The 12,945-nt window shown below is 41.1% G+C and overlaps 1 protein-coding gene across 1 annotated transcript; it reads left to right on the top strand.

Moving 5' to 3' along the window:
- The first annotated feature begins 3,181 nt into the window (after positions 1-3,181).
- On the top strand, positions 3,182-12,945 carry TMEM184C (transmembrane protein 184C). The gene is made up of 10 exons (XM_066186512.1): positions 3,182-3,447; positions 5,123-5,253; positions 5,351-5,387; positions 6,156-6,361; positions 7,267-7,341; positions 8,178-8,271; positions 9,220-9,332; positions 9,993-10,092; positions 10,549-10,720; positions 11,143-12,945. The coding sequence occupies exons 1-10, from the start codon at positions 3,331-3,333 to the stop codon at positions 11,433-11,435; spliced, it is 1,338 nt and encodes a 445-aa protein (XP_066042609.1). The 5' UTR covers positions 3,182-3,330; the 3' UTR covers positions 11,436-12,945.

The following is a 12,945-nucleotide window of genomic DNA, read 5'->3' as shown; positions in this document are numbered from 1 at the left end:
ACTGAAGTTGTAAAAGAGATGATTGTTGTAGGTCACTTCCACCTGAAATAATTCTATTCCATTCCATTCCATTCCATTCCATTCCATTCCATTCCATTCCATTCCATTCCATTCCATTCCATTCCATTCCATTCTATAATTTGCCTGCTGAACATCTGTAATAATCAGCAGGAAGCACACTTCTGCAGCAGAACCTGATACCATGAAGGAAGAAAGGCAATGACCCTTCTGTCCTTGGGTTCAAATATTTCTTTCCCCTTCTTGAATCAGTTTCAGTTTTTCCAGGGCAATTTTATCACCTGATAAAATTTTGGTATTTTGTTTGTGGTTAAAGTGTTTAAAATCATTATATGAGAGAAACAGATTTTCTGCTACTTATATGCGGCTTTTCCAAAGTCTCAGAAATCAGAAATCAGTTAAAAAGATCCCCATTTTTTAAGTTCACGGTCTTCTGCTGCCTCACACTGCCAAATGCTAACGTCTTAATTAGGCTGAGAGGAAAAGCTGCCCAGAAATAGTCCCTGTGCCCCACCTACAGGCGAATCCATCATTCCCTGTAACGCTGTGCAGGTCTCAAAAATTCTCTCCTGAGAAGTGGAGTGAAAGAAGGGAGAGGCTCCAGCACTCAACATTGTTAGCAACCCAAGCTGGGTACATACACTGTGTTTTAAAGCTGTAGTTGCAAGGTGAGAGACAACAGAGGGGTTTTTTTGTCAGTCCCCAAACATTTCCTAAATGAGCATCGACAGTGACTGTTACAGCAGGTACAGCCTAAGCAACAATACTGCCCACTTCTCTACTGGGCCAGATTATTTTCTGGAGTAATTTCCATACCAGAGTTCAGGAATCCTTACTGTAAATAAAAGTTAACATAAAGAATTCTCAGTAAAAATCTATTAACTCCTCAACAGAAGGACACGTAATAGGTAAAGGAGAAAAGGTGCTCTTCAGGTAATACTATTTGCTATAAGCAAATATATTTTTATGCTTAATGGAATATTTTTTAGTTGGAAGGGACCTCTGATTATGGTCCCCATGACAGTTTTCTTTCTTCAAAGATGATGGGGTATGGGAGGGATGTGTTCCTATAATCTTTGTCAGAGCTGGAAAATTTTATTGTAGAGGTGCAGAATTTTATTGTAGAGGTGCAAAATTTTATTGAGCAGCAACTTTTTCCACCATATTTTGTCACCATATTATTATGGCAGCAATTTTATTCCCATGACATAATCCGAATGGTAGAGGTTTGAATTGACCTGTGGAGGAGGCTAAGAAGTCCCCAGCTAATTAAGATGCACAAATCTGAGTGACCAAGAAAACAAAAGAAGCTGCATCTAAAGTTACCACCCAAACTACTGCTTACAGATGCTTCTAGATCCAAAACCCAGTCACTCTCTTCCATGATCACCCCCAAAAGAAACAAGGAAGTAATCTGAATGCAGTGGCAGCATTTCTGTAACAAAGACCAATTTAACTGGTGACAGCCCTCTGACAGAGAAATAATGATGGAAAGGAAAAAAAAGAAATAGAATCGAGTTTTAAACTCTCATTAAGATTTAATAAAATGAAATAAAAATGCTCTGGAAAGGTTGGTGGTGTGAGTAAGAGAGGAGAGTGGATTGATCAGGTGTTTGCTGTTGGATGTGATATCAAAGAGCTGACAGTAAGACCACCATAACTGAGGGGAAATCTGTGATTTTTCACTGTATGAGAATTTGAATTGAATCCTTACTGTCCGCCTCACAGGGAAATTATGATCAGGCAAGAGGGCCAGCCTGGTTATCACTACGCATCTGAGTGCATAACACAAAGCAAGATGCATTTGAGCGTAACACAAAGCAAGAACAAAAATGATGAAACCTATGAAACAAATGGCATACAAATAAAAATATAATTCATGAATAATAAATACCACACAGTTTTCCAGCCACAATTATAAAACAATCTACTTTTTTTGCCATTTTAATTTAGTAAATTTTTTATGGGCTTCCATATGCTAAGGAATAATTCCAGTTTATTATATTTCAACATAACTCTCCTTTAAATAAATTTGAAATTCATGAGAGCAGAATGTACATAATGATTGACACCAGCAATAACTCACATCAGTCTTTCCAGTAGCAGGGAATGCTGCTAGTACAACTGTTACCTGCAAGTTCTGGGGAGTAGCTTTGTTACTTTCTCTAATATTAGAAGCCGTAATAAGTTAGAGAAGGTAAACCCTGTCGACTTGGTTTTTACCAATATTTCACAAGCAGCTTCTCGCTGAAAAGCAGGAAGAATGTGCGTGTTCTGGAGATGGAATTAGTGCTACACAGTGCCTCTCGCTCCCTGACACGCCATACAGTGCTTGGGAAACTGACCCCCTCTCTTAGATGTCAATTACAACTTTCCCACAGAAATAACATCCTGTCCCTTAGTACCTCTTCCTTCATGCCGGTTCTTCCAGCACGTTTTAGTGACGCCTCAAAGTAAACTCTGCGTGTGCCTCGTTGCAGGAATTTGGAGCTGCGGTTCCTGGGACACCTGGCAGCGTTCCCACCAGCGGTGCCAGCTCAGCTCCTCACCTGAGAGCCTGTCTTTGCCACTGACCGCTACGGCCTCAGCCGGCGATTTAGCTACTTTTACACGGCACTCCCAAAACACGAGAATAAACGGTCGACAAACAGTTGAAGTTTAACACCTATATTGCATTGCGTCGCACTACTGGTGCGCCCGCTGGAGTCTCGGCCATGTCGCAATCCACCCGCGGCACTGCGAGGTGCGGCTCTCCCGGGAACTGCTCCCCGCGGGCGGCCCCCAGGGGAGGCGTTTGAGGGCAGGGGTCGCGCTGAGCAGTGCAGGGACAGCAGTGGCCCCGCTGTAGCCGGCACCGCTGCCATCCCCGGGCATTCCCTGACGCCCATTCCAGCCGCTCCGGGAACGTGGCACAGCCCACTGCTGGGGGCGGGGGGTGGAACGCACCAACCCTGCCGGAGCTGGGGGGGCACGGCCGCGCGGTTCCCCCTGGCTGTCCCCGGTGGGCGGGGGCAACGGCGATGGGCAGGTCGCGGAGCCAATCAGCGAGGCCGCCGGGGCGGGGCGGGGCAGCCGGAAGCGGTGCCGGGCGGAAGCGCCGCGGGGGCGTGAGCGGGGCTGGGCTGGGCTGGGCTGGGAGCGCCGGGGCGGGACGGGGCCGAGCCGGGATACGGAGCGCGGCCGGGATACGGAGCCGAGCCGCGGGGCCGGGGCACGGAGCTGAGGCGGCGGCCCCGCCGGTGATGCGCACTCCGCAGGGGCTGCCGGCCCGCTGAGGTCGGTGCGAGGAGCGCTGGCGGCGGCGCCGCGGCCATGCCGTGCACCTGCGGGAACTGGCGGCGATGGATCCGGCCGCTCGTGGTGCTGCTCTACATCGTGGGGCTGCTGGTGGTGGTGCCGCTCTGCGTGTGGGAGCTGCAGAAGCTGGAGGTGAGGGGCGCGGCCGGGGGCTCCTGGGGCCCGGCCCTGGGAAGCGATGCGGCGGGGAAATGTCTATAAAAGTATGGAAATCACGGGTGCCGGGAGGATGGATCCAGGCTCTGCGCGGTGGTGCTGAGCAACAGGACAACAGGCAATGGGCAGAAACGAATGCACAGGAAGTTCCACCTGGGTATGAGGAAGAACTTCTCTACTGTGCAGTGAACCACGCACTGGAACAGACTGTCTGGTGAGGATGTGGAGTTTCCCCTGCTGAACATATTCAAGAACACTCTGGACACAATCCTGTGCCATGTGCTTTGGGATGACTCTGCTTGAGCAGGGAGGTTGGAGCAGATGACTCACTGTGGTCCTCTCCAACCTGGCCCATTCCATGAACGGAGAGGGTGAAGAAGTGCCATGGTGCTGCTGGACACATTTTTCCTGCTGCTAAAGCCCCAGTGAATTTCAAAGGATCAGGGCAGTGTTTCTTTCCCCTTCCGTTTCCATAATAGTTGGTGTTTGAACAGTTGGTACAATTCTGAAGAAATTTGAGTTAGCCAGGAGTCACAGAGTGACAGAATGGGTCGGGTTGGAAGGGACCACAGCAGGTCACTGGGTCCAATATCTCTTGGAGGGGAGACTCCACACCTCACTCGACAGTCTGTTCCAGTGTGTGGTCCCTGCACGGTCAAGAAGTTATTCTTCATGGTCAGGTGAAACTTCCTGGGCATCAGTTTCTGCCATTGCCTCTTATCCTATTACTGGGCACCACCAAGAAGAGTTTGACTCTCTCATCCTAGAACTTGGATTTTGAAACCTAGTACTAATGCTGGCATTTGTAAAGGTATTTCTGTCTGTTTTGGAAGAATTCAGTAGAGCATCTCTGTGGATAGAGAAGCTCCTCTTTCATGCTGGTGGTACCATAACTGTGGTGTGTGAATTACACACACATACGATTGCATCGCTTCTCTAACAAGAAGTAAAGTTTTAACCTTAAAATATATGTATTGTTCAGTGTGATACAGGTCTTTGCCCCTGGAGGAAGGCTTTTTCAGGGTATAATTTTCAGGACTTAAAGACAGCGAGATCCGTCTTGAATGTGTTTAAAATTTTCAGGTTGGAATTCCTGTTCTGATGCATAGTGCATGTTCAGCATAACAGATGTTTATATCCTAGTTTATACCATTAAGTCTGACGCTTGCAGAGAAACAGATCAGAAGTAAAACTAGAAAATAACAGGAGACATGGGATGTCGATGTAAAGTAGGGGATCAGAGAAAAGATTCTCATCAAAGGAAACTGAGAAGAGTCTCCTGTGTTTCTCAGGTTTTGGTACTTGGGATTATTAGTTGTTTTTCAGAGAGCTTTGATTTAAAATTTAAACTCTGTGTTTTAGCAGACATTGTGGTTTTATGTATCTACATGCGTATCTGTTTCAGTTTGTTAAATGAAAACTAATTGATTACTATTTGGAACTTGATTTTAAAGCTAAAAAGTCTTCAAATCCACAGGTTTTCAGAAACTCTATAATGCAGCGCTGAATGAAGACAAGTTCCATACATAAAGCAAGGAATCTGTTGTGGGTTTCAGTAAATAAAGTACTGGGCATTACTCTGTTTTTGTGGAATGTTTTGTGTACGTGTAAATACTTGGAAGTATTAAGACTGAAACTTTGATTTTGCAAGGTTGGAATTCATACCAAGGCATGGTTTATTGCTGGGATATTTCTGCTAATGACTATACCAATATCTCTCTGGGGGATACTGCAACACCTCGTCCATTATACTCAACCTGAATTACAGAAACCAATAATAAGGTAATATTTCACGTTTTACCTATGCTACAAATACTGGATTTAATTCAGAATTAAATTACTTTCAGTAATATAAAACGTTCTTTTGTTGTTTTAACAGGATTCTGTGGATGGTGCCGATTTACAGTTTAGACAGTGTAAGTGTTCCCTTATTGTTACCAGCTCAATCAAATTCTGTTTGTTGTGGGAGTGAGGGAAAACAGTGTCACGGCAGAAACTGTGCTGCATGGAGAGGGTAATCCTAGAAAGTTCCGGGAATTCCTGTTTATGGAGAATGTCAGAAGCATAGTTCTAGTCATACCACATTCTTCTTCTGGGGATTTGGGGTTGTTTTTGATAACCTTTCTTAACCCTGTCCTTGAGTATCCTTAATGATGGATGTGGAAGGGGGTACGACAGGAGCCTGCTTTTGGCCCGTCCATCTTAACAGCAGAAGTGGAAAACGAGCTCATCCAAGAATTGCCTCAAAATTCAGTGCTGTACCTTCCTTACCCAAGTCTGGCTTACTACTAGAATTCTTTCCGGAGTTATTCTTAGTGCTGGAATGATTCCTTTTTGGTTCAGGGGACAAAGGATAATATCCTTTGCACAGTACAGCAGCATTGTGATAGTCAGAAACTGAGAGCTCTGACAGTTGATCCATAACCACAGTTTCTCTAAAAATAAAAAATCCATTTTTGTTCTGAAACTCAGAGAGCTGGCTACTACAGGTGGAATCTGAAGCTGTGTGTGTGTTTTTAGAGGTGGTTATTTTGTAGCTGTAGCATTGCTCTCCCCTTAGCCCAATGCTCCCAGCCCTGTTTGATCAGTGCCTGCTGGCTCAAGAGCTCGCGGAACTAGTGTTGTCGTTGGAATCCCTTTTGTCTTTCTCGCACGTAACCTTTTGTGTACCTCTCTTCTTGCAGTGGATAGCTTTGAAATACCCCAAGATTGCAATATATGTGGATACATGTCGAGAATGCTATGAAGCTTATGTCATCTATAACTTTATGGTTTTTCTTTCAAATTACTTAACCAACCGGTACCCAAACCTCGTGTTAATAATAGAAGCGAAAGATCAGCAGAGGCATCTGCCCCCTCTCTGTTGCTGTCCGTCGTGGGCTATGGGAGAGTGAGTATATGATGACATCTTCAAGCTTTAGGCTGTGTAGGCAGACCCAAACACTTTGTTTTCATATTTAGCAGCATAACTTGTGCTGCTTGATGGAGTCACTTTGTGGTTTGTATGTGTTTGATCAGTTGTGAAGCTCTGCCAAAAGCAGCTGTGGATGAGTGACAAGCTATAAAACACCCTGTGAACTGGAGTTAGTAATTAACATGCATTGATTGACTCAGGGGGTGCTGAAGGAAACTTTTCTATTTTTCAAGAATATTAAAAAAAGGTCTCCTGGAATCTGCTTCTTTTGCTATCATAAAATATTTGCCAGAAACCTCATGTGGAATTGGGAGTAGACCAGGTAGCTGGTCTGTTTTTACTTCAGGTGAAGGGTGAAAGGCCTTATGCACCTAAACTGTTTGTTTCTGAATGCTTAAACTGATAAAATCTCTCTCTTAGGAGATTTTGAGTTTGATAAAGCTGTTTGGGGTAAGGGGAGGGCAAGGTGGGCTTCAGTGGTCACTTCTTTATACAGTTTGCCGTAGTAGGCAAAGAGCTTTGGCTCTCTTAAGTGTTTAGGGCAATTATGGTTTTTAAGTCTCTTACATTTAGATTCATAGTTTTTCTTAAATCTTCAAACACAGCAAAAATTGCATTCTCTTTGTTTAGTCCAGCCAGAAGATTTTCATGGCTAAAATAAGTGAATCATTGAGTATTTCCTGTAATATGTCTGTAAAAATTCAGCTGTTCTGTGTATTTTATATACACACTGTATACTGTAACATCTGAAGTCCTGGATGCAGAAGTTGAAATTACCATACAATTAAAATTTAGCCTAGAAAATCTACTGAGAATAGGAATCTTCCATAAGTGAATTGTATTTAAATCCTTGTACAATGAATTTTGTGTTTCTCTTTCAGAGTTTTATTATTTAGATGTAAACTGGGTGTTTTGCAGTACACTGTTGTCAGACCATTTACTACCATTATTGCTTTGTAAGTACACTGATAAATAATTAATATTGATCTTCAGGATATGATTCTGAGTTACACTGGAAAGAATTTTCATGCCCTTTGTATTGGATCAAGGCAGTTTGAAAGCTGACTCGTGTTACATGCTAAATGGGTCCCAACAATTTGAATCAACCTATGATTTCTTTATAACTCCTCCATAGCAAATGACTGTTTGCAGAATTGAAATCATAAATACTTAATGCCAACTTCTGTAATCAGTGGGATAGAATGTGAAGTACCATTGGGGTGGGAAACACATTTTTGTGATCTCTTAATTTTTAGATTCTTTTTTCCTCCTCCCTTTTTTCACTGACTTCAGCAACTGAGTAGTTTTAAAGGCAGGTTTCATGTAACTTCTAAAATTTTTTTCAAACTTCGCATGTGACAAGCTTGACTGTGTGCCTTCACATCATACAGCCTGTGTTTGTAAAGGAACAGTAGGCAGTCATCCATAATGATGCTGAAAGCTAATTTCATGAGCTTTGCACTGATGGTCATTACTATTCTTTAGTCCTACAATTCTGTAGGACTGTGGAAAAATTTGCTACTCATAATGAATATCCATATATATATATATATATATATATATATATATATATGTGTGTGTCTGTGTGTGTGTGTGTGTGTGTGTGTGTGTGTGTGTATAGATATATATGCTGCTGGAAACAGATTCTTGTGCAGGGCCCCAGTACCCGTATTTGAGTACAAGAAGAGGTTTTGAAAGTTTTGAATTCTAAGGGTTGACTGACAGAGTGAAGATAAAGCACTTGAGGGAAGTGAACTGTTACTCCAGTGATTAATTCTAAAAATTCTTCCAGAATTTGTGAACTGGTGGGAGTGTATGATGAAGGAAACTTCAGCTTCAACAATGCATGGACTTACCTGGTTATACTTAACAACATGTCTCAGCTAGTGAGTATCAGCAGTACATCTTTCCACTCTTTGAATTCATCAGTGTTACATGGATCTTCTTTGTGAACTGTTGGCAGTGATTGTGTTAATGTCTGGTAATTCACAGGTAGAGTATTTTCCATTGTAAGTCAAAACTGTTGCCTGTTAAATGTTATATATGAAAACCACTGGAAAACCAGATAATCTAATAATTCTATTCTTTTTACTATGAAGCTCCATAAAGCAAGCACCTTTCTACCCCAAATTATTTGATGGGTGAGGTGTATGGCCCAGGCATTAGAAGTTAAGACTTGCTCCTCTCTGGTAACAGATGACTCCACTTTCCCCCACAGCCTCCTCCCAGCACTCATGCAAAGAGTCAATGTGTTAAAAATTCTGTATTAAAAATGGTGATAACATTCACAGGAAAAAATGAAAATGATGTGTGCAGGGCTGAGAGTCTGGCTTGCCCAACACCTTTTCTTGTTGGGTCAGCTGTCAGATAATGTCAGGGTAAGATGTCAGCTCCTAAAATTTAGAATTTCATTTTGGAGTCCGTGCATTGGTTTTACTTCTCTTGGCAACAGCAGCAGGAGTCAGGACAGCATAACAACTGGGATCATTTGGAAATTCTGTCCTCCTCTTACTGCCACCCCTGTGTTTGATGGGTGACCGTCACAGAAGGAACTGTAATTGCTTTCTACTGTGACAACAGTCCCAGCAGCAGCATGAATTTCTGTGTCTTGGTTGAAATTATTGGAATTTCAGGAATAAAAAAAAGAAAGTGGTTTAAAACAGAAAGGCAAAGATTCCATAAAACCAAAGTCTCCTTTTTAAAAAAAACAGATAGCATATTAAGGTTTTATCATACTATGATACATATTTTAACTGTAGAGATGGCATAATACTACTCCCTCACAAAATAAACAAGGATTTAAAAGCTTTTAATAATTTTCTTTTACTTGTCAGTTTGCCATGTATTGTCTGGTGCTGTTTTATAAAGTACTGCGTGAGGAGCTGAACCCTATCCAACCTGTTGGCAAGTTTCTCTGTGTGAAGATGGTAGTTTTTGTTTCTTTCTGGTAAGTGGATTTTTCACTCGTTAACTTCTCGCTCTCAGGGCGGATCGTAAAAGAGCTAAAAAGGCTGGATTTGTTACTGAGGTTAGAGGCCTTAAAGTATCTACCCATAATCTTAGTGAGGGGAAGAGTAGTAAGAGAGAGCAATTTTGTTCACTTAAGATTATTTTTTAGACTTGCTTTTTTGTAAGGTGATTCTCAAGAACATAACTCATTTTAGAATCTTCACTTGGAGTTACTTCAAAACTCTTTACTTTCCTTTTATAAGGAAAAGAATTACTTTTCCAAAACAAGTTACCATAAGGTAAATAAAAATTCCTGTTTGAGCATTGCTCACACTTGGCTGGTAATGAGGGAATGTATTTGACTATCAGAGCATTACTCTCTGAGCTACAGCAACATCCTGAAAGAGAAGCAACTTCTTCTAATGACTGGAACAACAAACTCTCCTTTGGCTCTCTGTTCTGTTGGTATTTAGGGTCAGGGATGAATGACATCTCTTGTTAAGTTTGTTTCCTCCTCTTAAAATCTAAGTATATAAGCAGAAAAAGTTTTTTTAAAGATTCTTTCTATGTATACATATGACCAGATTTGCTTGCAGATTTTTGGCACTACTGTTACAATTCTAATACAAACACTTCTTATAATAAATTCTCTTTATAGGCAGGCTGTACTCATTGCATTGCTGGTGAAAGTTGGTGTCATTTCTGAGAAACACACCTGGGATTGGCAAAGTGTGGAAGCTGTGGCTACAGGCTTACAGGTAGGAGCAGATGGTAATTTCTGGGGAGGAATGGTTATATGTAAGATGACACAGCTGATCTCAAGGAATTATTATATACTCACTGTAATTAACACAGGCTTGATGAGTAATGATTTATTCTAAGCTGGGTTAAGTTTCAGCCAATGAGCCCATGTGAGTTTTATGCTCAACACTTCTATATCCATGTATTGGGCAGAAGGAATGTGCCCCAGTGAAATGTCTGGATAGCTTTATATTTCTTCTTTCAGGTATTCATTGTAGAGCTGCTGCTTGTTAAATTATCTGTTTAAATCAAGTCCTGTATGTATGGCTCTCTGAAAACTGCCAAGAATATCCTGGTGGCAGAGTAGCTGATGTCAGTATCCCAGGGCAATTGCAGCCTTTCAGTTGTAGAAGAAACTCAGAACTACTATTCTCCAGCTATGAAGGATTAAGTCAGTGTCTCTGTCATTGCAGGATTTTATCATTTGTGTGGAGATGTTTCTGGCTGCTATTGCACATCACTACAGTTTTTCCTATAAACCTTATGTTCAAGAAGCTGAAGAGGGCTCATGCTTTGACTCCTTCCTTGCAATGTGGGATATTTCTGATCTAAGGGCAGATATCTCGGAACAGGTTCGAAATGTGGGTAAGTAACAGACAAGATTTGTACAATCCATCAATACATCTGTATTTCAGCTTCATGTCACACTATTGCCCACCTTTATAGTAACCTGAGAACATTTGATTACCACATCAGTGGCAGCTGCATCCCTAGAGGATTTCATGGTTTATCTGGCATTTTTTCTTTCCAGAATTCCTGACTGATTTAGAGTTTTTAATCTAGTTTTTAATATTTCTTTTAAAAAGAAAAGGTTAGGTAAGTAGAGGAATGTACTTTGTTTTTCTCTTAAATGGAAAGACATACTTTTCTTTATTGAAACTAATAATGCCTGTGTAAAACCAATACAAAACAAAGACTTGTAATTTAAGATGACCGTTTTAGAGTTGATGTGTTCAAAGACTGGTGTTGGAAGGATTAAAAACCCTTTTCATTTTGCATAATTCTAGGGAGGACAGTTTTGGGCCAGCCAAGGAAAATGTTTTTTGCTGAGGATCATGAACAAAATGAGCATACCAGTTTACTGTCTTCATCTACTCAAGACCCAATTTCTGATGCTTCTTCAATGCCCTCTTCTCCCATGGGTCACTATCAGGGGTTTGGACACACTGTGACCCCTCTCACAACACCGACCACAGCCCCTGCAGTCGATGGGATTTTTAACCCTTCTGCCAGTCAGGATGCTGAGGAGTCACCTGAACTAGAGAACAACTTAGCAGAGAAAGCTTTGGATAAAAGTTAAACTTGCCTTTTCTTTGAATGTGTCAAGGAGTCATTACATACTTTCCACACGAGTCCTGTTAACATGTACTATTAAGGATGAAAGTTGAAAAGCTTGGGAAAGCTGCTGCATGGACAGGAAGAGGATATGGTATGGCTGTAATTGACATCTGAATGCAGAATCTGTGATGGATGTGAGCATCTATGAGTACCCCATGGATATGAAACACGCACACTTTAAAGGTTTCTGCATAAATTTAAGCATCATCTCCTTAAACTGCTAAATGGTTATCATCACATCAAAATTACACTGAATTTCATTAGTGCAAAAGAAACATTTGAAAATCCTCTGCTCATATAAAAATGAAGTGCAAGTAACTAGCAATGGGAAAGCCTAATTTCAAGAATGTAATTTAAGGAGAGCAGTAGCAAAAACTGTTTAACTTTGCTTGTCTTAATGACGGTTAACTTCCATGCCCAATGCTGAATGGAGTGTGGGTGAAATGATAGCTTCTGTACAGATGCCACCTTCTTCCCATTCCTACATAGTTAAATAAAGACCTTTCATGAAGACAGTTACTACCAAGCATTAGTAAAGAACCTCTACAAAGAAAACATTCCCTGCAGGCCTTGCTATCAAAGTCCATGCCCATATCATATGGTTGGTGTATCTGTTGTCCTTGAGGCTCATAGTTTGTAAGTCTTTTATGTCCAAGAAGAGACAGTCAGGATGGTAAGTTTTGGATTAATACTTTACCTTGACTATTCTTTTCCCTATCCTTCTATAATAAGAATAATGGTTACTACTTTAAAAGACATGGAGGGGGAATGAATGATATCGAAAAGAAATAGAAAACAAAGTGATTTCTTTATTTTGGGCTGCAATAAGTTCTTTAACACTTAAGGGTTTTTTAAGCTGTTAAAGAAGGATATCTTGTGTCTATAGTAATTTGTGTTCTTAAATTTGTGTCTGTATGTGATTGTATTATGCTTCTAGTATAGCCTGGATTCAAGTGTAATAGTTGTTTTTTTCCCCCAGAGAAGATCTTTGCTGAGGTAAAACTATGTAACTAGTCTAATACTGGAGTATTACCAGGACTAGATTTCAGCCCAAGAAGCGGTACACTTGTATCAAAATGTTACTTTGCAAAAACTGACAAGGTCAGAGAGGTATTGTTTTTATCCCATTATCAGATTTTTTCTATTATTATTGCATGTTTGCAATCTGACAAAAACAACCAGACTAGAGCACTACTTTTTAAATGACAAGATCTCAAGTTTCTTTTTCAGTATTGTTAGCATTTCCAGGATAAATGTTTAACTTCTGGCTGTCAGTAAATTCATCTTAAGTGCTTTTCTGCAGTACTAGTGTGATGTAAATATTGCGCCTTACTCACTAGGCTGCATATTTTATAGCTGAGTATGTACTTGCTGTATCTGAAGTTAGTGAGAAAGTGAAAATCATGATTTTCAATTTGCCAACTCATTGCCTTTGTTGTAAATAAGCAATTAAAGATTTTATTTAAACTGTT

This window comes from Chamaea fasciata, unplaced genomic scaffold, assembly GCF_029207755.1.
Source record: "Chamaea fasciata isolate MVZ Bird 193981 ecotype frontalis unplaced genomic scaffold, bChaFas1.0.hap1 SCAF_6, whole genome shotgun sequence".
In the NCBI taxonomy this organism is placed as follows: domain Eukaryota; kingdom Metazoa; phylum Chordata; class Aves; order Passeriformes; family Sylviidae; genus Chamaea; species Chamaea fasciata.
The sequence above is the reverse complement of the archived record's forward strand: the minus strand, read 5'-3'. Positions and strand labels throughout refer to the sequence as shown.

Excerpts from the sequence above, each read along its gene's own strand:
- TMEM184C (XM_066186512.1), top strand. The coding sequence starts at position 3,331 with ATGCCGTGCACCTGCGGGAACTGGCGGCGATGGATCCGGCCGCTCGTG. Across the intron at positions 3,448-5,122 it reads GGGAGCTGCAGAAGCTGGAG|GTTGGAATTCATACCAAGGC; the intron begins GTGAGGGGCGCG and ends TGATTTTGCAAG. Across the intron at positions 6,362-7,266 it reads CCGTCGTGGGCTATGGGAGA|AGTTTTATTATTTAGATGTA; the intron begins GTGAGTATATGA and ends TTTCTCTTTCAG.